General features: G+C 42.7%; 2 protein-coding genes across 8 annotated transcripts in view; both read left to right on the top strand.

Annotated features, from left to right (window-relative positions):
* Positions 1-1,281: 1,281 nt before the first annotated feature.
* On the top strand, positions 1,282-7,315 carry LOC109903672 (NADH dehydrogenase [ubiquinone] iron-sulfur protein 5). The gene is made up of 3 exons (XM_020500535.2): positions 1,282-1,400; positions 4,601-4,820; positions 7,089-7,315. The coding sequence occupies exons 2-3, from the start codon at positions 4,605-4,607 to the stop codon at positions 7,194-7,196; spliced, it is 324 nt and encodes a 107-aa protein (XP_020356124.1). The 5' UTR covers positions 1,282-1,400; positions 4,601-4,604; the 3' UTR covers positions 7,197-7,315.
* Positions 7,316-8,965: 1,650 nt separating this feature from the next.
* Positions 8,966-25,385, top strand: part of LOC109903635 (microtubule-actin cross-linking factor 1) — a 250,345-nt gene continuing 233,925 nt past the window's right edge. For 2 of the 7 annotated variants that reach the window (XM_031789336.1, XM_031789335.1), the window contains exons 1-2: positions 8,968-9,600; positions 14,015-14,287. In XM_031789336.1, the coding sequence (XP_031645196.1) occupies positions 14,044-14,287 (244 nt within the window). In that variant the 5' untranslated portion in view covers positions 8,968-9,600; positions 14,015-14,043. Of the gene's footprint in view, positions 9,601-14,014; positions 14,288-25,385 lie in introns of those variants that run through there. The other 5 variants (XM_031789328.1, XM_031789338.1, XM_031789334.1 and 2 more) reach the window with 5 other exon arrangements.

Below are 25,385 nucleotides of genomic sequence, written 5' to 3'. Positions count from 1 at the left end.
ATCTGGGGAAGGGTATAAAACAAGTTCTAGAGTGTTTTTAGTTTCCAAGTGCACATTAGTTTCCATCATTAGGAAATGAAAAAAATATGGAACTACCCAGACTCTGCTTAGAGCTGGCCGTCCGACCAAACTGAGCAACCGGTCAAGAAGGACTTTGGTCAGGGAGAAGACCAAGAACCCAATGACCTCTGACAGAACTACAGGGTTCCTTGGTTGAAATGGGATAACCTGTCAGAAGATCAAGTCTCTACCGTCTCTACAGTACTTCACCAATCTGGACTTTATGGGATAGTTGCCAGGCACATGACAGCATGCCTGAAGTTTTCAAAAAGGCATGTGAAAGACACTGAGATCAAAAAGGCAAAATATTCTGTGGTCTGATGAGACAAAAATGTAACTCTTTGGCATCGTTCATCACCCGTCTAACAGCATCCCCACGGTGAAACATGAGGGTGGCAGCATCATGCTATGGGAATGCTTTTCAGTGGCTGGGACAGGGACGACTGGTAAGGCTGGAGGGAACAATGAATGGAGCCAAATAAAGGCAAATCCTTGATTTTTTATTTTTTTTATTTTACCTTTATTTAACCAGGCAAGTCAGTTAAGAACACATTCTTATTTTCAATGACGGCCTGGGAACAGTGGGTTAACTGCCTGTTCAGGGGCAGAACGACAGATTTGTACCTTGTCAGCTCGGGGGTTTGAACTCGCAACCTTCCGGTTACTAGTCCAATGCTCTAACCACTAGGCTACCACTAGGCTACGCTGAGAACCTGCTTCGGAGTGCAAACGACCTAAGACGAGGGCGAAGATTTACGTTCCAACAGGACAATGACCCAGAGCATACAGTCAAAGCAATGCTGGAATGGCTTCAGAACAACAATGTGATAGTCCTTGAGTGGCCCAGCCAAATCACAGACTTGAATCCCATTGAAAATCTGTGGAAAGACTTGAAGATTGCTGTTCACTGCCACTCCCCATCAAATTTAACAAATCTTGAGAAAATCTGCAAGGATGAATGGGGGAAAAAATCCACAAATCCACATGTGCAAAGCTGATACAACATACCACTGCCCTGTAGTGGTGTAACTAACAACTGGAACTACACAGTTTTGTTTAATAAGCTAAATTACACATTTTAACATCTGACTCCAGCATTATCTGTTCTTACAATTTTGTATAAACATATTTTATATAATTTATCACGAAGTCGTCTGGTGGCTTGATAAACGAAACATTTGATTTGCTTCCTCGCCCAGTTTGACCCCTAGGTTCTTTACAGTAGTGTCGTAAATATAGGCTGGGTTTCCAAGCGACCATCTGATTTCAGGCTTAGGCTCACTCTACCGTAAAGTAACGGGGACCGACACAGAAGGTTAAAGTGACTTCAACAAAACGCGGTAAATAATGACAGTTATACCATATTTATATACCTTTTGACAATACAGTAGTTTAACTATTCAACCATAACTTATTTTTGCACTTCAACAATGCGGAGAAAAAGTTTAGTGAGTCACAACACACAACGCCAGTGGCCTGTTAGTCAGTAGCTGACTTTAGTCAGTTTATCAACAATTAGCTAGACAATGAAGTCGAGTGCAATAAATGCATCCCATGGCTGCTAAATATTGCTAGCTACCAATAGCTAGAACTAACGTTAATAATACTAGCTAACGTTAGATAATAGGCTTGTATGAATGTCTAATTGCAACGTTGCGATGACTAACATTAGTTAGCTAACTAGCTAAGGTTGGCAAGCTGTAACGTTAACTAGCTACAGTAGCTAACTATCATGTTTGAAACAACTGTCCTAGGCTGGACATTTGATAGTAGCTAATTTGCCCATTAATGTATTACTCTAATGCTAGCGCCTATGGCTGTGTATGTGGCCCCTTCTCGAGAGTTAGTTACGTTAGCTAGGTAATTTTACTGAACATGTAACGTTAGCTATTGGACCTGAATTCATATTGATGCCTCCAGTTGTATGAACAATAATTTACAGCTAGAGCGCTCTCTGAAAAATGTCAGAGATTTCATCCACCTCTAACACATTGGGTGTACCAGTATTTATTAGATGAAGACCGTAGCAAACAGTTGCAAAAGGTTAAGGTTTCCAGGGTTAGAGTAGAGCAGAAGTTGTCATATGCAGAGGCAGTGAAGAAAGTAGAGGAAGATGGGTTAAGGGGGAGGAGTGGTGAGAGTAGTAGAGATATACCAGTACAGAGGGAGAGGCCAAAAAGTGAAATAAGTTTCAGTAAGATTGGATTTTTAGCATTTATAGCAATGGTTATCAATTGTACTGCAGGGATGGATCGGAAGTCTCAGAAAATTGAGGTTCTGGTGGCAGCTGCAGAGGTATTTGGGTGTGTCAGACTTGACAGCAGAAGAGTTACAGGATGTGTTAAGTGGTGATGTCCCATCCTTTCAGGGTGATGGCATGATGTAGGAGTTAATACATTTAATTAGTGGAGTAGGGGGGTGTTAATTTTATTTTATATAACTTTGAAATTAATGAGTGTAGTGTTAGATGGTAGGGTATTTAATACATTTGTATTTTTCAAGTAAAGTGTAAGGGAGTTATACTCTAGTCTAGTAGGTGGCGGTAATACAACAAATTGGATGCCAACCGCCGTTAAACCTCATAGAAGAAGCAACTAAAACCAGTTTTTATTGGACAAATTCTGTTGCGTACAATGTAGTGAAAAATGGGGCAATTCAAGAGGGTGCTACGAAATGAATGTCACAACGTCGTTTTCTTTGTCCTATGTCATTATAAATAAGAATGAATCATTATATTGTTCTCTACAATATTATAACCTTAATATATTTGTACTTGACAGTGTTGAGGAAATATGAACATTATTTTGCTGTGACCGTTTTGCGATTCCTTCTCATTTAAATTCTCAAAGTATTGCCATATGGGACTGATGCTGTCACTTGCCTTTCTCTGCCATTTTTCCAACTGTTAACGACGATGACGTAGTAGTGGAGAGTCGACTCTAAAATAATTGATTCCTCGACTCCTTGCAGTGTCAATATTCCTAGCGCAATCGACTCCTAAGATTCTGTATTTTTGGAGGAGACTGATTAGTTGCCGTACTTCCGAGAACACAAACACTTGCATAGGGCTGACCCCATTTAGTCGACTGGTTGATTGTTTAGTCGATAGGCTGTTGGTCGACCGAGATTTCTTTAGTCGAGCAGTAGCAAAAACAAATAAAAAATATTGACCGTTTAGACTTCGCAGCTCATGTTTGTCTCTTCCATATTTGGTGTTGTGAGTTTGAGTTTATTTTTATTTTTACAGGGACAGTGCACATTAATCAACATTTCAGTAAAAGTGCCGGTTTTAGCCAACCGGCTAATTTTCAACCGCAGTCCCTGGGCAGGTTATTAAAAACAATTACAATATAGACAATAGCAACATAGAACAAGCAAGACATAGCAACATAGGACAAGCAAGACACAGCATACAGACAGAGCAACATAGGACAAGCAAGACGTAGCATACAGACAGAGCAGCATAAAACAAAAAGCAGCAAGACAAAATTCATAAAGGGAGGTGAGGTGTTACCATTTGGAGGTGTTTCTGCTGGTTGGACCAATCAAAATCAACTTGATACCTTAGTAATTTTCATCTCCAGATCCTTGTCTTTCATTGCCTATAACTGGGAATAATCTACGTTGAGGGGCTGTTTCTATGGCAATTTAAATGGAAAGAGTCAGAAATACACAATGATAACAAGAACAGATTGTCTTCGCCGAGGGTGGATATTGAAATTCATCCTGTTAGCCTTGTAAATAAATATTTATCTAGTCCTTATTTAGTTTTGTATTCAGCTAATTTAATTTAGAAAAAGCCCATGTTTTCATTCACAAACCTGCAGCCACTAGTTAGCTTGTCAGCTTGAGCAGCGTCACAGTGTTATATTGACATAGTTGTGTTGAGCATTATAAACTGGGTGGACAGCTGTGGCATATCAGACTGTATACCACGGGTATGATGAAACATTTTATTTTTACTGCTGGAATTACATTGGTAACCAGTTTATAATAGCAATAAGGCACCTCGGGGGTTGGTGGTATATGGCCAATATACCACGGCTAAGGGCTGTATCCAGTCACTCCGTGTTGCGTCGTGGGTAAGAACAGCCCTTAGCAGTGGTATATTGGCCATATACCACACCCCCACGGGCCTTATTGGTGAAGTGACCACTGTGATGGCGTTACAGTCACTCTAAACATGCTAAATTCTCAGAGTAAATAGTCCTAACTTTTGAACCATATATGGTAGAGACATGGGGTTTGGACTGCTGTTTTTCTGATTGAATGGACATATTTGTATAAACCTTGAATAAATTAATAATTTTATTGATGAACACCCTACAAAATCTGTTTCCTTCCCCTTGGTTCCTAACGTTAGTGAATGCACCCTTTGTTATTATGGCTGCAATGACTCTTAAGGAAAACACTTGCATTGCCAAAACCATGATGCCACAGAAAGACCCCTTTCCAAAACCACGATGCCACAGAAAGACCCCTTTCTAATCAGAAACCTTTAGCATCACTCTTGCTCTTCTCTCTTCCCCCCCTCCTGCAGCATCATGCCGTTCATCGACCTCCAGGGGAAGTTGGGCATCAACCTAGACAAATGGATGTTGATCCAGGGTGGAGAGCAGCCATATAAACGGGCACCCCGCTGCCACGCCTTTGAGAAGGAGTGGATCGAGTGTGCGGATGGCATTGGTCAGACCCGTGCCAAGAAGGAATGCAAGCTCGAGTTTGAGGACTTCTATGAGTGCATGCACAGAGAGAAGACGGTGAGTGTAGGATATCTGAGCTGAAGAGTGTGTGTGAACTGTGAAGATTGATTTTGTGTGTGATTTTCATGTCCTTTCCCAATAAACACTTGTGATTTCATCAACCAAGACCTGTTGAGGAGTTGTCCATTGATATCCATATCTGATAAAAAATAACTGCTTGTCCTCCTACATGGGTGTTCATCCTAGGGATGTGACAAATGGAAAATGTATGTTTAAATGTACATTAAAACGATAAGAAAAAAGCTTAAAATGTCACGTGAATTCATAATGCAGCTGCACTGTTGGCAGCAACTGTCTGGGTCTCATGGTGCGTCCCTTTCAGATGTTTAAGCATTGCACCTGTACTACCATTATTGTACTTCAATTCCACCTTGCAAAGTTTGCGATTCATTCTCATTTAAATTCTCAAAGTATTGCCATACGGGACTGATGCTGTCACTTGCCTTTCTCTGCCATTTTTCCAACTGTTAACGACGATGACGTAGTAGTGGAGAGTCAACTCTAAAATAATTGATTCCTTGACTCCTTGCAGTGTCAATATTCCTAGCGCAATCGACTCCTAAGATTCTGTATTTTTGGAGGAGACTGATTAGTTGCCGTACTTCCGAGAACACAAACACTTGCATAGGGCTGACCCCATTTAGTCGACTGGTTGATTGTTTAGTCGATAGGCTGTTGGTCGCCCGAGATTTCTTTAGTCGAGCAGTAGCAAAAGCAATAATAAAAATATCATGGTGTACAAGACACCTGTCTGAGTGGACTAATCCATTGTGGAGGCCGTGGGGATGGCACAGTCCATCACTCTTAGGCATGTGCTACTGAAGTTGTATATAGTTAAGGACAATGGTGCAACACTAATAAAAAATTATATTATTTTATAACAAATGCGTTTCATAGCGGTCACTGTCCGCGGTTCTGAAACATCAATGCACTGTTGAATTCGCACCTTTTCCTAGACCATGTTGCTATGTGCGTAATAGCAAAGTTAACCAGCATATTGGTGTTGAGGACAATGCGGCGGACGTAGCAGCAAAGTTAGGAGAAAAGAAAACAGCCCTTGCCTTTTCTTGAGTGGCCCAGCCAGAGCCCGGACTTGAACCCAATCGAACATCTCTGGAGAGACCTGAAAATAGCTGTGCAGCGATGCTCCCCATCCAATCTGACAGAGCTTGAGATGATCTGCAGAGACGAATGGGAGAAACTCCCCAAATACAGGTGTGCCAAGCTTGTTGTGTCATACCCAAGATGACTCGAGGCTGTAATCGCTGCCAAAGGTTCTACAGCAATGTACTCAGTAAAGGGTCTGAATAATTATGTAAATGTGATATTTCAGTAAACTTTTTTTTATTACATTTACAAAAATGCCTTTAAACCTATTTTTGCTTTGTCATTGTGGGGTTGTGTGTAGATTAATGGGGGGGAAAAAACTGTAATCAAATTTAGACTAAGGCTGTAACATAAAGTGTGGAAAAATTCAAGAGGTCTGAATGCTCTGTATATATGGAAAAATACACATGTTAAATTCTTTCGACCAATCAAACAGATTTTTTTGTTGTTGTTGGGGACGGCCCTACACTCGCATCTGTCATGGCGAGCTCGCAAGGGACGGAGAGAGAGGGGAGGGCACAGTATAGGCAGGTCGGCAGACAGTCAGAACTGTGCACTAGGCCAATCTATTGGCATCTAGCAATGGAAAGCTGTATCTCGCAATTCTTGGCATGCAATGTCTCGCAACTTCAGTGAATGGGCTAGGATGTTGAGATGAGCGAGATGCAACATATAAAGTATCTGCTCGTGCACTGGTTTGCTTCACGCGGTTTAAAGCGTGGTAGACCGGGCACCAAAACAGTGGAGAAGTTGAGCATCGCGCTTCAACGTTCTTATTTTAGTGGAAATTTACCATTTATGCTGTTCTGCATTGACTTTAACAAAAAAAAAATTTTTTCTTAACGTTAAGGATCCCAATTTCCCAACTTTTTGAAATGTTCACACCCAGTCCATCCTTTCCAGCTCTACCTGTTGTTGGAGAAGGAGGAATCTTTGGTGTTGATTACCAAATTAAGAGCGTCAAGACTATAGGAAATGCTTTTGTTATGAGAGTTTTTGTTGTTAAAAATACATTGAGTTGATGAATGAAGAGCAATGAGCTGAAAAAACACACCAATACCTCCTTAAGAAGTTCTGAGCATGCACCCCCCAAAAAGTTTGACAGCCTCTCTCACAACTAAGTGTCTGAAGTGGCTTGCTCTCTCTGTCTGTCTGTAGCACAAGAGGCTGTATGAGATCCGTAAGCAGCGGGACAAGATGGTGAAGGAGGGCACCTACCAGACCCCAGCGCACCACACCGGCGCTCAGGCTGATGACAGGCCTTGACCCAATTTGACCACAAGGTGTCCCCCCCAACTTGTGTATAATAATTGTTGTTCAGATATCTCTTTATTGTTTGTGTTCAACCCTTTGCAAGTTTGCAAATAAATGTTATTGACCATGAACCTTGTGTGACTTTCTCTTTCTCCTTTTTTTGGTACAGTGTAGGGAGAGATGACTGGAAGAAAGGGACAGAAATGTGAAGGTGATTTATGATATGTGCACTCAGGTTTAAGTTTGTTCACTATATTTGATATTTGTGATCTTGGTTTTGAATGTGTTAATACTACAGATTTTATTCCATTTGTAATACCATACTAACTACACAATACAAGACAATTTGATTTGAGCGTGAATGTATTTGTTAGAAAAATGAAATGATTTCACATTAGCTTACTTGTTTTAGGACAAAAATAGCTACAGTTGAAGTACTACAGACGATATAACCAGCATGATTAATATCCTTGAAAAAACGAAACATCTGAGAATTGCAGAAATGACAATCAGGAATATCCTTATAAACCAGCCTTGCTTGGAAGTGCAGGGTTGATGATATCTGAACCCCACTCAACTCTAAACCCTGTCACCTAATTCTGTTAAATATCAGAGTTGACGGATTAGTTGATCAGCTTCTCCTAATGAAATTCAAATATGAATGAATGTACTCTGAAATCCCAATTAAATTAGCAAGCGTTTCACCAGCCCTAATAAGATTACGAGATCCTCCATGTCACCACAAGGTGGCGTCAAGAGCCAAGTAAGGCCCACCACCAACTCCCATCTACCTAATCGTGTCAAATCATACTTGAAGTAAATAGGCTTCGGTTACAATGTTTGACAAAAGTTTGATGTCCATCGCGTTTAGTGGCAACACAAATAAAGGGTTTATTACTTGCTAATATAGAGTGGAGAATTAAGTATTATGGAGTGAGTTTAGCCTCTGCCTTAATCACAAGGGTTATTTACAAAAATGAAGAGATACCAATACTGTCACAATATAGCCGATAAACCGTTTTGATGAAGTGTGTGGAGGGAGGGGCGCTGGTAGGAGCTGGATTTTTCAGAAGTTCCAAAAGATTGCCTCATGGCCTGACTCCCGCCAAAGGGTTGCACGTTACTTTTCTGATTCATTACAGAGTCTGGTGGTGACATTGTATCTAGGCCGTGGGACAAGGTGAAAAGGCAACAAACAGTATGTGGTCTAGGCTAGTCATCACAAGGTTTTAATCAAGTGTTTGGTTAAGGGGATTTTGGCCTGTCTGGGCACTGCATTTTCTTTTACAAAACTATAGGCCTATTGTACTGCTTTATTGCCTTGCAGTTGACCTGATTCATTTTCAATTACAGAAATGCGGTCTTCCCTTATTTTGATTAACAAATGGGATTTTAAAGGAGATTGTTTTATTATGTCAGCTAAGTTAAGCAGCCTGTTACATATTACAGCCCAACGTTATGCGACCTTTTATCTTCTGAAGCAAGTCTCCGGTCTAAGTTGCAAAATTGCACTGCTTTTCATTTGGCCAGTCCCACAGAATTAGCTTTAGCCATTGTTTGATTAAAGCATCAGCAGCGAGCCTAGTTCATCCTGAACTGTTGGACAGCATTCAGTCTCTGACTGCTCCGCTGAGGGAGGGAGGGAGGGTCCGTGTATATCGTGGCCAATGGTTATACAGGGAGGACCATTCTTGCAAGCTATTCTCCCGGCCGGACAAGCTGGACTGGGAGGGTCGTAAAAAAACTCTGACAATGTACAGTTATTTAGTTGCATAAATACATATTGGAGGAGGGGTCAGGAGAAACAGTTGTGATTGATCTAAGGATTAATATGATCACATGCAAAGACAAAGAAAGACCTGTTGCAAAAGCAGTAGCTAAACACAGCTATTTCGTGGTTGCTATGCATCCACAAATATGCCGAAAGTAAACGCCTCTTTCTTCCCCCCCCAAAAAATAGCGTGCGTCGTGCCAGTTGGCCGTGAACGTATAGTGTAGTTGAAGTTAGAACACACCGAAATTCCATTTTCGCGACACTTACCATCTCCTCTCCAATAGCTATGGGTTAAATGTTAAACCCTTGATATAGCCTACCCGTTGATGAGGTCAGTAGAGCGAGAGTGAGGGGTAGAGAGCGAGGTGGGGGTTGTAGAGACAGGAAAGAACGGGAGAAAAGGAGGGAGAGGGAAGGAGGGGAATAGACAGCCATTGCCGAATCACAGTCGTGGTATTCATCGCTTCCTTGTCCCGGGTCAGTACAAACGGCTGAGTAGCAGCCCTGATCAGACCGTCTGTACCTAAACGTGCTTCCGAAAGAGGAAAGACGCTTGTCGTGAGGAGGGCGACTCGAAGAGCCACAGCATCCCTGTCTCTGTAACCCCGTAAAATATTCTGACTCGAGGACCGCTATTCCCCGGTAAGGTTTCGGTGTCGTGGAACACACCATGTGTAGTCTGAATCATATTGCCAGACGTCTGAGATTGTGAAATACATATGATATAATGCATGTATTGTGGTTGATTTTCAGTTGCATTTGTATTACCGATGTGGTAAAACTATTCCCTTATTCAATATCTGTTCTTAATTGCATAGTAAAAAGTTGATATTTATGCAATTCATAAAATGATTGGTGTAATTAATTAGGATATAAATACTAATGTACAGAGAGTTAATATTATTTTGGTCTATCAAAATCGATATTTTTATCAATGTTTGGTCCTGGTTTAGATGCTTTGTGCTTGAAAAGGAGAAATGAGAAGGGGTTTGTAGGTCGAATAGCCTAACGCTGTTATTCTACTAATGAGAGTGACACAAAACGCATTTTGTTAACACCGGCATCACAAATGGTTAAATGTTATTAGCCCGTTATGCAGGCAGTGTGGACAAAGGGCCCCAGTATGCTCCTTGCCTTCGCTCCCCACGACATTTCGAAATAGGATCGATCTATGATCACTCATGCACACCGTTTCCGCTACATATTAAAGCCCCTGCCTAGCTTTTCCTCATAACGCATATCAACTCTTCAACAGAACACACATTCTTATGGCTATGGTCTATTGTGATTTCTATAAATCCATAGCCTTGTGCGAGAACTGTTTATTCAAGCTATTGTGTAATTTATGTTCGATTTCTGAATAGAAGGTGTAGAATAGAAGGTGTCCCTGAATAGGATAATTTTATTGATCGGCCATTAATTATCGGTAATAATACCATGGGGACCGTGCACTCAAATCAAATACGTCCCTAGAGCGGCATCAATGAATGTTCTACAGTCGTGTAAAAACAACGTCGTTTTATTTTCAGCCTTCCTCACGCTGAAGGCTGTCTGGAAAATATAACAAAAATCTGTTCTAGAGGTGAAAGCAAGATACAGGAGTCACCCGTCGATTCACACACCATATGGCCATATGTATTTCCCTGTTGTGAGCATCCTTGTGATGATCATAACTCATTAGCTAATATTCGGTCAGTTTGTCAATCTAGCCCCACACTAGTCGAGGTAAACAGTCAAGTAGTCATTTATATCCCATTTTAAACCATTGGCACATTTTCTCCTATTCCAGTGTGATACTTCATACTCATTGCCAAAGAGTATGGCTACTACTCTCACGCCCTTTTCAGCTGCGGTGCACATGGACACACCCCCTTTTCACATGAAATATTCAGGAATCGGAAACCACCAATGTGAAACCATATGGAATAAAATGTGCTGAGGCTGCACCATCAACTACTCTGTGTTGGCTTTTCAGTAAAACAAAAAGCAATGTCAGACAGTACTGTGTCAACTAGACATCTGTCTCAATTAACAATCTATCACTATCTCTGTCTGTCTGCCTGGCTGCCCATCTGTCTGTATCTACTTGCCTGCATGTCCGTTCGTCTTCCTGCCCGGCTGTCTGTCTGTCTGTCTACAAGATCAGATCTGGCCATTTATCTCTGAATTTCCTCATTTTATCCCACTTGATATGCACTGTGTGTCTTGTCATGACGGGCAGGGACACCAGAGAGACATCATCATTATAGTCCCGCAACAATATTATCCCGGTAGCTACACACCATAACAGGTGGTGTGTGCGGTACGATAAAACAACCAATATAGCCCTGAGAGCAACGCATGCTTCCATCGCTGACCCCAGCATTCTCTCAGGAGAGCATCCTCTTGATACAAGGGATATGACAGTTTGCACTTCTGGAAATATTGATCACAGCTTGGAGTGAGATGATCGGAACATGACGTATGATTTCATTATCATAGATTTTTCTCACACACACACACACACACACACACACACACACAAAAGCATGCACATATGCACAGTGCAGGTTGATGTTAATTGACGTGAGTCCTGGAGGCAGAACTGAGCGATTTCCCCTGGATAGGCCAGCTGCAAAGTCAAAAGTGGCTATATTGTAAACATTTATGAAAACAAAAATGAGCTTTTTGGTCTTAATTTAATGTTAGGGCTATGCATTAGGGTTAGCAGTGTGTTTAGGGTTAAAGTCTGATTGTATTACTTTTCTGGCTGTGCTAGCTAGTGACCACTCTGGAGAGCTGCCTCCAGAACAAGAAAAACGCTAACCTGCATATGCAGTACACACACGCTCTCTCTCCTATCTCCCTGCCATGTTCATTCCCTCAGACAGTCAACTCCAGCAGCACCTCATTAGCTGTGACTTTTGACAGTGGCTCTCAGTATCGGAGCGTGTCTGGATCGCCAGTGAGGGGGGAGTTGAGAGTCTAGTCATTGTGTCAGAATTACTCATAGCTGGGGGCCTATATCTATGAGGATCGCTCAACAGTCTCCAAGAATATTCATGCACGTACACAACACCGTGTGGATTATATGCCTTTATGCCTATAGGTAACCCCGCTGCCTGTTCAACTATCAATGAGGATTCAACAGCTGTTCATCGTTTAGTCGGTCCAAAGGCGATGAAGGAATGCTGTTTTGGAATCACTCAGTCCCGGCTCTGGATGGGAACACCTTGTGTCCATGGCCATGCAAATCCGGAGGCCAAGTTATAAATGAACCCAGTCCACTGTTCTGCGTCCATACACGGTCCAACTCCAACAACTGTTGTCAGAGGGAGAGAGAGAGGGAAGAGGACAGAGGGAGAAGGAAGAGAGAAGAGAACTGAGACAGTGAAAGAGAAGAAGACTGAAAGAGAGAGAGAGAGGGAAGAGGACTGCGAGAGAGAACAGAGGGGGCTGTATTGGAAAGGAAATTATTGTAATATGACTTTATTTAGGGTTTTTTCAGTTTTTTTCTTTCAAAAGCTGTCTTTTCCTTTCACGCGATGCCACACAAAGCCATAATGACACAGCGTGGCTTTGAACCCCCATTCTGTCTCTATTTATAAACCACTGGCTCCGGTCGCCTCAGAACCAACACTCTGTCAGGCAGCAGCAGGGAACTGAGTAATCCAACTGCACGCTGAGGACGCTGGGAAGGGTTAACCCCTTCCTGGTACCTCAAGAGACATGCTGGAGGAAGTAGGGCAGGCGTTCTGCCCAGGGCTAGACAGGTACAGGGAAATTCACCACAGTTATCACAGATGGAAATAGTATCTAGCTTGTTTGACTTACTACTCGCATCTCAATGAAATATTTCCACTACCTAACCACAGCTGTAGTAGTAAGGAGTTTGTATTTTATTTTTAAAATTTCATTTCACCTTTATTTAACCAGGTAGGCTAGTTGAGAACAAGTTCTCATTTGCAACTGCGACCTGGCCAAGATAAAGCATAGCAGTGTGAACTAATTTCAGTTAATTGCAAATGGCTGCTTATGGATGGAATCCCAAAACTCCTTTTTAAAATACCTTAACTTATTTAGATAGATGGAAAACCGTGGTGGTTTTGTGGTCATCTAGGACCCCCATGAGACGTAAAACTGCAAAGGAATAGTCTGAAAAATAGCTGAACAAAACCAGAATCAAATTGTGTCAGTCATTTAGCATAGAATGGGCTGGGCTGTTCCAGGGTCAGTCTTTAGACAGTAAAACCCATTCAAAGTCCCCAGACACCACTGCGCTGAGGTCAGTTTTATTGATCCCCAATACGATGGACAGAGCCGTAGTCCATGTTCCCGTGGGTCCCATACACATCCAGCTGATCACAGAAGAACTCAGTGCTCCTCTCTCTGCATGACTTGGGTAGAGAGTCCAGTATCGACCAGGACCCAGACTGTATTAATAGATCCCGGAGTGAGTGTATTCGATCAACCTGTCCCTTGGTCTTTCCACATCATTACCTCAGTGACTCAGTAGCAATGTCTGTTGAACCATCATCATCATGACCCCAAGACCCACCTGTCAATCATCTGTTATGAATGTAGAGTAACGGAAGTCAGGCTGCTCTAAAGTTTCCTGTCCTTGTCCTTCATTGACCATTGAAGTTGGAGGTGTTTTCACGACAGAGCTCCATTGACATTGTGATGTCTAGCCATCCTCTTCGCCTTCATGTCAATCATCTCCATCTTGAAAGTTGAGTAATGGTCTTCTGTCATATGAATTAGAACTCGTCAAACTCGTTGAGCGTCATTGAGACCTGGCAGTTCTGTTAACCTAATTCTTCCTCCGTCCTCCCTATCGTCATCACCATCGATGTTATAACCACGGTGACTTACACGAATTCCACAGAGCCTTGCATTATTCGTGAGCTGTGGCAGATTACACCATGGATGATGAATTATACAGCATGGCCTATCTCTCATACTTCCTTTCTTTCCCTCCTCTTTCCTCTCTTCTTTCTTCCCCCCTTTTGTCTTGACCTTATTTATACCCCCTCCCCTACACTCTTCCCCATTTCTTCTCCTCCTCTTACTCAAGCCCCTCTCTTTTTCCAGCCCTCCGGCGTGATGGAGTCCTCGGACGAGGAGACACTGAGCGAGCGCTCCTGCATTAGCGAGAGGAGCGAGCGGTCTTTGCGTAGCGAGCGCTCGGGGGGCTCCCTGTCCCCCTGCCCGTCCGGGCCCCAGGGCCCCCCTGGGGACACACTACCTTGGAACCGACCGTCCAGACATGAGAGAGGAGAGAGGAGGAAGAGGAAGACCCACGACTCGGTGCTGGACCCGGCGGAGAGGGCGGTGGTGCGTGTTGCTGGTAAGACGTTCTGGTCAATGTATACTATTGCAACACTCAACTGGAAATGGCAGGGTATACATGCAGAGATGGGAACTGATAATGGTCCTCCTTCAGTGGGGGAAAACTGGAGACAAACGCGTGGCAATGGTTTTCATTCTAACCTCAACATTTTATTACACATGGGAATGTTGTCAGGTTTAATCTTGATCTAATTCAAGAACTAGCTATCTTTGTAATTGTTGTGCTGTACTGGAGGGAGTTTGGAGGATGTGGCTAGGATGTATATCTCTCCATCCCACTTTACCCTCATGGATGTGGGCTGGGAGTGCATTGTACTAGCCTTGGGTGGAAAAAACATATATCATAGCAGTTCTCCAATTAGCAGCAACTAGGCATATATATTTTTGTTAATACCGTATACTTTCACTAAAGGTGTGTGATACCGCTCCAAAGATATCTGCCAGGTTTATGGCGTGAGGATTTAAAAAAAAAACTTTTCATCAGTGAACCTGTCATTGTTCCAGCTTGGGTTTTATGAGAGAGTAGAGTGTTTGTGATGAGCGACTGAAACACAGAGAACAAAGAATGGTTATGTATGCTGCGGTCGTTTCCTCGGGCATGCAAGCTGCTCTTCGTCTGCTATTTCTGCTAACTTCATTGCTCTTTACAAACACAATCAGTGTCCCACTGGGCACAGACGTCAATTCAACGTCTATTCCACATTGGTTCAACGTAATTTCACAACGTTTTCACCAAGTGTGTGCCCAGTGGGGTTGTCGTCCACTAAAATAGATGCATACAAAAGAGATGGATTGATCTGGTGTGTAACAGAATCTAGTCGACTCCTGATAACTGTTGTGAATCATGCACTTAAGCAGCGAACATGCAGATATCCAGACTGAGGAATCAACATTTAATTGAAATTTAACTTAGGACTGGTGAACTGCAATCCACTTAAACAAAACATTTTAACACTTAAACAGGTTGCACTTACCGTGCATTCTGAAAGTATTCTGACCCCTTGATTTTTTCCACGTTTTGTTTAGTTACTGACTTATTCTAAAACTGATTAAATAATTGTTTATCCTCATCAATTTACACACAATACCCCATAATGACAAAGCAAAAACCGATTTGTAAATTTTTTAGCAAATTTTTGCAAAAAGTAAAAAACAGAGATACCTTATTTACATAAGTATACAACTTTATTGGGAGTCCATCTGTGGTAAATTCAATTGATTAGGCATGATTTGGAAAGGCCTGTCTGTATAAGGTCCCACAGTTGACAGTGCATTTCAGAGCAGAAATCAAGCCGTGAGGTCGAAGGAAGCTCCTGGACAGGATTGTGTCGAGGAACAGATCTGCGAAGGGTACCAAAACATTTCTGCAGCAGTGAAGGTCCCCAAGAGCACGGTAGCCTCCATCAAACAGAAGATGTTTGGAACCATCAAGACTCTTCCTAGAGCTGGCCGCCCGGCCAAACTGAGAAATTGGGGGAGAAGGGCCTTGGTCAGGGAGGTGACCAAGAACCCGATGGTCACCCTGCCAGAGCTCCAGAGTTCCTCTGTGGAGATGGGAGAACCTTCCAGAAGGACAACATCTCTGCAGCGCTCCACCATTCGGGCCTTTATGGTAGAGTAGCCAGACGGAGGCCACTCCTTAGTAAAAGGCACGACAGCCCACTTGGAGTTTGCTAAAAGGCACCTAGAAACTCTCAGACCATGAGAAACAAAATTCTCTCTTCTGATCAAACCAAGATTGAACTCTTTGAACTGAATGCGAAGCGCCACGTCTGGAGAAAACCTGGCACCATCCCTCCGTTGAAGCATGGTGGTGGCAGCATCACGCTGTGAGGATGTTTTTCAGAGGCAGGAACTGGGAGACTTGTCAGGATCGAGGGAAAGATGAACGGAGCAAAGTACAGAGAGATCCTTGATGAAAACCTGCTCCAGAGCGCTCAGGACCTCAGACAGGGGCGAAGGTTCATCTTCCAACAGGACAACGACCCTAAGCACACAACCAAGACAACACAGGAGAGGCTTTGAGATAAGTCTCTGAATGTCCTTAAGTGGCCTAGCTAGAAACTGGACTTGAACCCGATCGAACATCTCTGGAGAGACCTGAAAAAAGCTGTGCGGTGATGCCCCCCCATCCAACCTGACAGAGCTTGAGAAGATTTGCAGAGAAACTCCCCAAATACAGGTGTGTGAAGCTTCTAGCGTCATCCCCGAGAAGACTCGATGCTGTAATCGCTGCCAAAGGTGCAACAACAAAGTACTGAGTAAAGGGTCTGAATAATTATGTAATTATTTATTTTTAGTACATTTGAAAACAATTTAATTTAATTTAACAAAATCTGTAAAAAGTCAAGGGGTCTGAATACTTTGCGAATGCACTGTAAGTACATTTAGCAGGATTCAGCTGTATATACTAACCAGTGTGAAGGAGAGAGGAGGCAGTCAACAAATTCCTGGTCAGAGGTCAAGAAAAAGGAGGGTGTGTGAGAAAAAAAATGTCAGTCCAGTCACGGTTTACATGTGACGCGATGTCAACTGTCATGCTAAAGCTACAAACAGGTCTTTATTTTATGGCCTGTTGGCTTGAATCAGTTGTGACATGCGTTTCCGGTGAGACAGCGTGTTTCCTTTTTTTGAACCCTTGCTTCTCATTTGAACCCATGTTTTTGAGGTTTCGGACGTACTGGTCAGTTGACAGTTGTGGCCGTCTCCTGGTTCTAAGAGCTGGAATTCACAGGTGTCCTGATGTGTTGTGGTGCCAGCCTGCCAGGGTGTGTGTGTGTGTGTGTGTGTGTGTGTGTGTGTGCAAAAGTCTTTCAAGATTGTGTGTAAGTGAGTGGGTGGGTAGAGGCAAGGCTGTGTGTGTGTCAGATTGTTGTGGTTTGATGATGAGAGAGAGTTCTTGGCTCGCTGCTGGCAGCAGGACCTTTGACTGACGTCTTGGCTCAAACGTTAAGGCAAAGTTGTTGTGTGGTGGGGTGCAGAATACAGATCTATCATCTTTATTCAAGGAGACCAGGCACTCTTATATTTCCTATTGGTTTTCATTGTTGATGCAACTGAGGATGAGGATGAGGTGAGAATAAATATAAGCAAAACTACATGCTATGGTGACTGTTTCATAATTCTAATATTCTGTATTATTTGGGTTAAATTGAATGAATTTGACCACAATAATTTGACCAAAATCTGTTTGGTCACAGATTGGCATGTGGAAATTGGAAGCATCAGAAGCAGCTGAGGTTGAGCATCTGCAGGTCACATGGAACATAGGCTACATTTATCACATGAAAGGAACGTTATTTAAAAAACGGTTCAAGAACAAGATCTCCTGCTATTGTGGATAATTTGTCGAGTTCGGAATTATTTCCAGGCAGCTGTCTTGCCTTGAGGGACTTGGATATTTGCTGACTGGTATAGCCTATGTGTAAATGTCGGCTGGAGGCAGAGTGTATCCGGGTGTGTGGATGCAGTGGGGGGAAATGTATTTACACACAGTATGTACTGAGGCCCCAGATATAAGGTGCCTGCATGGAATTGAGGCGTCTAGGCAACTGCCTGCCTGAGCTCTTGCTCAACAAAAATGTCACCAGGCAGCTCAAAGGACATCCCTTAGCCTGGCTCGGCCCTATTCCCCTGTTGCCATGGGGACCTGCACGCACACAGTCTCCCGGTTTCCATGGCTATGAAGGGAGCAGGAAAGACACTGGAAAAGTGAGGGCAAAAGTGAAACAGAGAGAGAGAGCGTTTGAATTAGAATTTAAGTTTGTGAGAAGAAAGACCATTTTTTTGTGGAAGACACAGAGAAAAGTAGAGGGAGCGATAGAATGAACCCAATGAGGAATCCACAATTAAAAGAGAGATTGGACAGAAAGGAGGAAGGAGAGCATACAGAGAAAATGGGCAAGCTTCAGAGGGGGAGGATGGGAAGAAGAGTAATGATGACATATAAAAAGAGACGTGGGCGAGAGAGTACGTGTTGAGGGGACACAGAGAAAGAGGGAAAGGGGAAGTGAGCAATTTGGACTGGGAAAAGGGGAGTTGGAAGGCCACGCTACAAGTCAATTATGCCTGTTACTTAAAACACACGTCAACAGAGGCCCCATACACACGACCTCAGAACACGCTGAGAGCCCAAGCCATATAACTAGGAGTAAAGTGACTAGGCAACAGGATAGATAATAAACAGTAGCAGCAGCGTATCTGATGAGTCCAAATAAGTTGGTGCATAAAGGGTCAGTGCAGATAGTCCCTGTAGCTATTTGGTTATTTCATTATTTAGCTGTCTTCTTTTTATTTCATTTTATATTTTTTATTTAACCATTATTTAGGAAAGTCAGCTAAGAACAAATTCTTATGGCTTGGTGGTAGAAGCTGTTCAGGGTCCTGTTGGTTCCAGACTTGGTGCGTCGGTACCGCTTGCCTTGTGATAGCTGTGAGAACAGTCTATGACTTGGGTGTCTGGGATATTTGACCATTTTTAGGACCTTTCTCGGACACAAATCAAATCAAAGTTTATTTGCGAAATGTGAAATGCTTACTTACAGGCTCTAACCAACAGTGCAAAAAAGGTATTAGGTGAACAATAGGTAAGTATAGATATAAAAACAACAGTAAAAAGACAGTGAGAAATAACAGTAGCGAGGCTATAACAGTAGTGAGGCTTTAACAGTAGCAAGGCTACATACAGACACCGGTTAGTCGGCCTGATTGAGGTAGTATGTACATGTAGATATGGTTAAAGTGACTATGCATATATGATAAACAGAGAGAAGCAGTAGCATAAAAGAGGGGTTGGCGGGTGGTGGGTGGCAGGACACAATGCAGATAGCCCAGTTAGCCAATGTGCGGGGGCACTGGTTGGTCGGGCCAATTGAGGTAGTATGTACATGAATGATTAGTTAAAGTGACTATGCATATATGATAAACAGAGAGTAGCAGCAGCGTAAAAGAGGGGTTGGTGGGGGCACACAATGCAAATTGTCCGGATAGCCATTTGATTACTTCCTGGTTTCGAGGTCCTGGATGGCAGAGAGCTTGGACCCATGCACACTATTCGCTGTAATGCCTTGTGGTCGGATGCCAAGCAGTTGCCATACCCACCGGTGATGCAGCCAGTCAAGATGCTCTCAATGGTGCAGCTGTAGAACTTTTTGAGGATCTGAGGGCCCATTCCAAATCATTTCAGTCTCCTGAGGGGGAAGAGGCCTTGTCGTGCCCAGGGTCCTTAGCTTAGAGATGAGCTTGGAGGGCACTATGGTGTTGAACGCTGACCTGTAGCCACTGAACAGCATTCTCACATAGGTGTTCCTCTTGTACAGGTGGGAGAGGGCAGTGTGGAGTGCAATAGAGATTGCGTTATCTGTGGATCTGTTGGGGCAGTATGCGAATTGGAGTGGGTCTGGGATGATGGTGTTGATGTGTGTGTGTGTGTGTGTGTGTGTGTGTGTGTGTGTGTGTGTGTGTGTGTGTGTGTGTGTGTGTGTGTGTGTGTGTGTGTGTGTGTGTGTGTGTGTGTGTGTGTGTGTGTGTGTGTGTGTGTGTGTGTGTGTGTGTGTGTGTGTGTGTGTGTGTGTGTGTGTGTGAAGGCCACATTCACTGTCTGCACCTAGACTCAGCATGATCCAACAAAGATGACTCAAGCACATTTCATCAGTGCTACTTTTATCACATAAGATCACATAAAAAGTTGTAGTTTGCACTTATGACCACTAGATGGGGATATAATTATTGTGTCACCCTGTAAAGATCCTGGCAGACTTGCCTTGAGGTCGATTTGATTTGTGGGATATCCTGTGTCTTGACTATAGAGCTGGGATGATAAACCGAAAATGATGGGATACGATCACTTATCGCAGGCATTTTGCTGTTATCGTTCATTACGATAAGTAGCCTATACGAGAGAAATGTGACGTTTGAAATGAAACAAGTTTGCTTGTTAATGAGTAACTACAACCATCAAACCAGTAGTAGTAGTTTAATTAAAGGATAATACAAAAAACTGTAGTTTACATTCATGTTTTAAACTTATCGCTCGATTCATCTATGTGGCATCAAAATTCAAGCAATTTTTTTCTATATCGCCCAGCTCCTCTTGACCGTCTTAACGGTTTGCTCTTGTTATCTGATGATGGTGAAGAGAGCAATGTTTATGGAGGGAATCTTATTACACCATTTGGGGCGAATCCAAGTTCACATGTAATGATAAAGCTTCTAGAATACCTTTAAGGGTTTATGCTACATGTCTCTGTCTGCCTGTGTGCTCGATCAACCAATGCCAGAGGAAGATTATATAACTGATAACAGTGGTCAAGCCGTCAGTGGGAGAGGGCAGTATACCGATATACCGTAAAACGGATGTCACATCACCCTTGTTCAGTTCATTCCCATCACTATTACCTCTTCCTCTCTTCTCTATGTCTACTGTATCATACGTTTTGTGTTGGTGGTCCTGTATGTGTGTGTGCTGCTGCGGGAGCTAATGGACGGCCAACAACAATGTATGCTGTCCTACTTTGCTTTTAATATCCAGTCAGAGTGGACTGGACTCTCTCTCTCTGTGTGTGTGTGTGTGTGTGTGTGTGTGTGTGTGTGTGTGTGTGTGTGTGTGTGTGTGTGTGTGTGGGTGTGTGGGTGGGTGGGTGGGTGGGTGGGTGGGTGGGTGGGTGGGTGGGTGGGTGGGTGGGTGTGTGTGTGTGTGTGTGTGCTTGCCAGGTTTTAGGGCTGAAAGGCTACACTTTGTGGGTGTGTATGTTCATATTCACACAAAGCGTTCATGACTGTAGATCATTGGATGTGTGTGTGTGTGTTGGTAAAGAGAGAAGAAGTTGGGGGGGTGGACCGAAAGAAATGGACAGACATGACTTAGAAGAAATGAAATATCTCCATGGAGATACACTGAATAATTTACCTTTTCTCTCCATTACTCACTCCCTCTTTGCCTCACTTCCTACATTTTGGGGACAAAATAAGACCTTTTCTTATCCCCATCTATTTCGTATTGTTCTTGTATTCCATAATATTCGGACTGAACCAATCAGTTGCGGATGGATTATACAGTTTGTCTTCTTCTACTAGTCATGTCTGTATTAATCACAATACGTAGGAAATGCTGATGATGCATAACAGCTGATGACTTTGGATGAGGTCTGGTTTACATCAGGCCAGGAAGCACTGTGACAGTACAGTATTGGTCAAGGTAAGGCTGGGCTTGGAGAATCCTCTATGGCAGGTATCCCTCTACTGACATGTGTTTGTCTGGACTTCTGAGATCCCCTTACACCCCAGACGTCTCCTGCCCCGCCCATAGGCCTACTACACACAGCCTCCCATCTTATGGACGTCAGACACAACACACGTCAGTCTCACCTATCTAGGTTCCTCTTGTCGACGGTGTAGGTTACTGTGAACATGCCATTCATTGATTATACTATGCTATGATGTTATGGATCTTTATCACCCTGAGATGATATGAGACTATGGATCCAGTCCGTTGATATCTACTAGGGCTGTCTTTGTTGACTTGAAAGTCGTTTGTTCTTTTGACCAATTAATTGGTCGACATTTTTAGACATGTATTTTTTCAACTATATGCATTGAGCTTGTCTGATGCTTTAAGCTTACTGTTTGATGTAATACGACACACATGACACAAGAGGGAACCAGAGATCTAGGTAACCAGAATATATATTTTTTTACCTGACCCAACATTCTCCTCCCGCTCCTGCTAGTTTTATCAGATTCTGCCGTTACTCTCTGGTAATAGGCTAGAGGAGGAGTTGGCAACATTTCTAATGTGGAATGCCCATTTATTTGACCATTATTACCAATCTGCGTGCCAGTTATGGTTTTCATATGCACATTGTGGAACAGTTTAATTTAATTTATTATAAAGAGATCTTTACATTTTTCAGTTAAGTGCCTGCACCTGCTGTCCTTTCAAATACAAATTCAAATGTTTCAGTTGGGCAGTTAGGTTCCTGCAAGAACTCCCACCAAATAAGGAGGTTCCTTGATGAACCCCACCTCCTATGGGGTTTTTGGAACAACCTTTTGGGGGCAATTTTTTGTGCCAACAACCTCAAGGTTTTGTGAAGAACTTTGAGGATCTGAGAAGAACCCTTGTTGAACCCCTAATTTTTAGAGCGCAGCTGTAGGCTGTTTGCTCAAGGAATAAGTAGCCGTGCTTGACTTGGGCAGGAGCTCACCGGAGCAGAGTACCGGTACCTCATGTTCTACTGCTTGAGCTCCGGTTCCTGTTAAAGAATATTAGCTCAAAAGTATTGTGGAGTTCCTACACCTAAATATAACACCAGTACCAGCACCCAAAATGAGTACCGGAACCTATTTCAGCCCAAGTCAAGCACTGATAAGAAGTGACCTGGTAGGCCTATTTTATGACGTTTCCACTGGATCAGAGTATGACGTTATCTCCCTTTCACACTGACTGGATATCGAAAGGGAGATAACTGGAAAGACTTTTGAGATACGTTGATGAACAAACTACTTTCATTCTCAATGGATGTAAAAACACGACTTCGTTTGAAGTGAAGAAAACATTACTTTGAGAAGCTCCACCGCTCATTAGTGGTGGTGCGTCAAGCCAATCAGAAATACTATCAGGTCCCCTAATGGGCACATTTTATATGCCTACATTTGCGCGCAGGCCAGGTGGCCTAAAGGCCTACTTCTAAGTGTAATCAGGTGCGAGTCCTTACTCAACATTGACAGGAGCGCTCCAAACAAAAGACAATGACTAAATTGAATTGACAAAACTCGTAAATGGAATGAAATAAACCATAGGTTGCACAGGTTGTGCGCTCTGCGAACAATGTGTCTACTCCAACAATGAGAACCGTAAAAGACTGGAATAATAATATATTGATTGCGTGAACATAAATTACCGTAACCAAACAAAAATTGTAGATTCGAAATTATAGGAATAAATGGTAAATGTACTACTGGTGATATATGTAATGGGGAATTGATATACAACAACAAACTAACAGAAGTAATTCACACTAATTATTTTTGAATTATTATTTTATGAAACAATGAATGTGCACAAATTGGCAGGAGAGAGTGCATTCTGGAGAGAGAAGTGCATTGTGCATCTGGGTGCTGCATGGTCAATACGACATCTCCATTGGACATGCAGCATTTCAGGTGATATGGCCTCTGCAGAAGTCAGGGCATTGATACTTCTAGGGCTTCGCGGAGCAGTGCAAAGCTGTTGTGATAGAAGCCGTCAAGGAAGTGAGTTTATGTTCATACAGGATGTACTGCCCCCACCTACCGTCAACCAATCATGTCAATACGGAGCTAGACAGAGACATTTGGGAGGCGCGCGGTGATGCGGTACGGAGCTCAATTTGGACTCTGCATGCCTCTGGAGACTCCGCAACACCTACTCATTCCAGGGTTTTCTTTTTTTTAAACTATTTTCTACGTTGTAGAATAATAGTGAAGACATCAAACCTATGAAATAACAGATATGGAAATCATGTAGTAACCAAAAAAGTGTTAAACAAATTAAAATATATTTTATTTTTGAGTTTCTTCAAAGTAGCCACCCTTTGCCTTGATGACAGCTTTGCACACTCTTGGCATTCTCTCAACCAGCTTCATGAGGTAGTCACCTGGAATGCATTTCAATTAACAGGTGTGCCTTCTTATCTTTCCTTCTTAGTGCGTTTGAGTCAATCAGTTGTGTTGTGACAAGGTAGGGGGGTATACAGAAGATTTGGTAAAAGACCAAGTCCATATTATGGCAAGAACAGCTCGAATAAGCAAAGAGAAACGACAGTCTATCATTACTTTAAGACATGAAGGTCAGTCAATACAGAAAATGTCAAGAACTTTGAAAGTTTCTTCAAGTGCAGTCGCAAATCCCATCAAGCGCTATGATGAAACTGGCTCTCATGAGGACCGCCACAGGAAAGGAAGACTCAAAGTTACCTCTGCGGCAGGGGATGTTCATTAGAGTTACCAGCCTCAGAAATGGCAGCCCAAATAAATGCTTCACAGAGTTCAAGTAACAGACAGATACATCTCAACTAGGGATGCACCAATATGACATTTTGGGCCGATACGGATATCCGATATTTTCCTTGCCCCAATTTTGTTTTTGTGGCCTTTTAAGCATTCTAGTACAGTTAAATAATTGAAACACACACACACACACACACACTGACCAAAAAGTTATTTTGTTGGAATTTACGTATGTCCCCATTTCCAGTAAAACATAATCAAAACCTATTTCTTTCACTTACTTGCTGTGCTGTTTCGTTGTTCATTCTCAACCAGGATTTCATCATACATGTTAAGCAGTTTCAGCTCTATCTGTCCATGACCTCTCTTTTTCTCTGTGCACACCGTCACTGTGTCCATTTCCATCTTGTCCAGATGTGTCTGTAACCCTGTTTCTTGTCTTCATTGAAGTAGCGGTCCTTGTACCTACAGTTGAAGTCGGAAGTTTACATACACCTTAGCCAAATACATTTAAACTCAGTTTTTCACAATTCCTGACATTTAATCCTAGTAGAAATTCCCTGTCTTAGGTCAGTTAGGATCACGACTGGCTCGAGGTTCTCGACCAGTCGGCAAAAGCCAACATCATCCACAACAGAGAACAGTTGATTGTCAAGGGCAATGAATTCCATTATCTTGGTGTTAATGGATTTCGCCTTTGAGTTGTCTCACTGAAATGTTGTTACTCTTTGAAATGACTGCTCGACTTGAACATGTTTAGTTGTTGGAAGTGTGCGCTTAGTATCTTTCTGCTTTTGTTCTGTGTAGAGCTGTATTTTTTGTGGTGTCAGTACATCATCTACCTATGTTATATAGGTATGCACATAATCTATCTATGTTATATAGGTATGCACGTCATCTACCTACGTTATATAGGTATGCACGTCATCTACCTACGTTATATAGGTATGCACGTCATCTACCTACGTTATATAGGTATGCACGTCATCTACCTACGTTATATAGGTATGCACGTCATCTACCTACGTTATATAGGTATGCACGTCATCTACCTACGTTATATAGGTATGCACGTCGGCTTTGACATCGGTTCTGCACATCGGCGTTAA

Source organism: Oncorhynchus kisutch, linkage group LG14 (genome assembly GCF_002021735.2).
Source record: "Oncorhynchus kisutch isolate 150728-3 linkage group LG14, Okis_V2, whole genome shotgun sequence".
Classification (NCBI taxonomy): domain Eukaryota; kingdom Metazoa; phylum Chordata; class Actinopteri; order Salmoniformes; family Salmonidae; genus Oncorhynchus; species Oncorhynchus kisutch.
The sequence above is the reverse complement of the archived record's forward strand: the minus strand, read 5'-3'. Positions and strand labels throughout refer to the sequence as shown.

Coding starts and splice junctions, on each gene's coding strand:
- LOC109903672 (XM_020500535.2), top strand. CDS start 4,605: ATGCCGTTCATCGACCTCCAGGGGAAGTTGGGCATCAACCTAGACAAA. Junction 4,821..7,088: donor GCATGCACAGAGAGAAGACG/GTGAGTGTAGGA, acceptor GTCTGTCTGTAG/CACAAGAGGCTGTATGAGAT.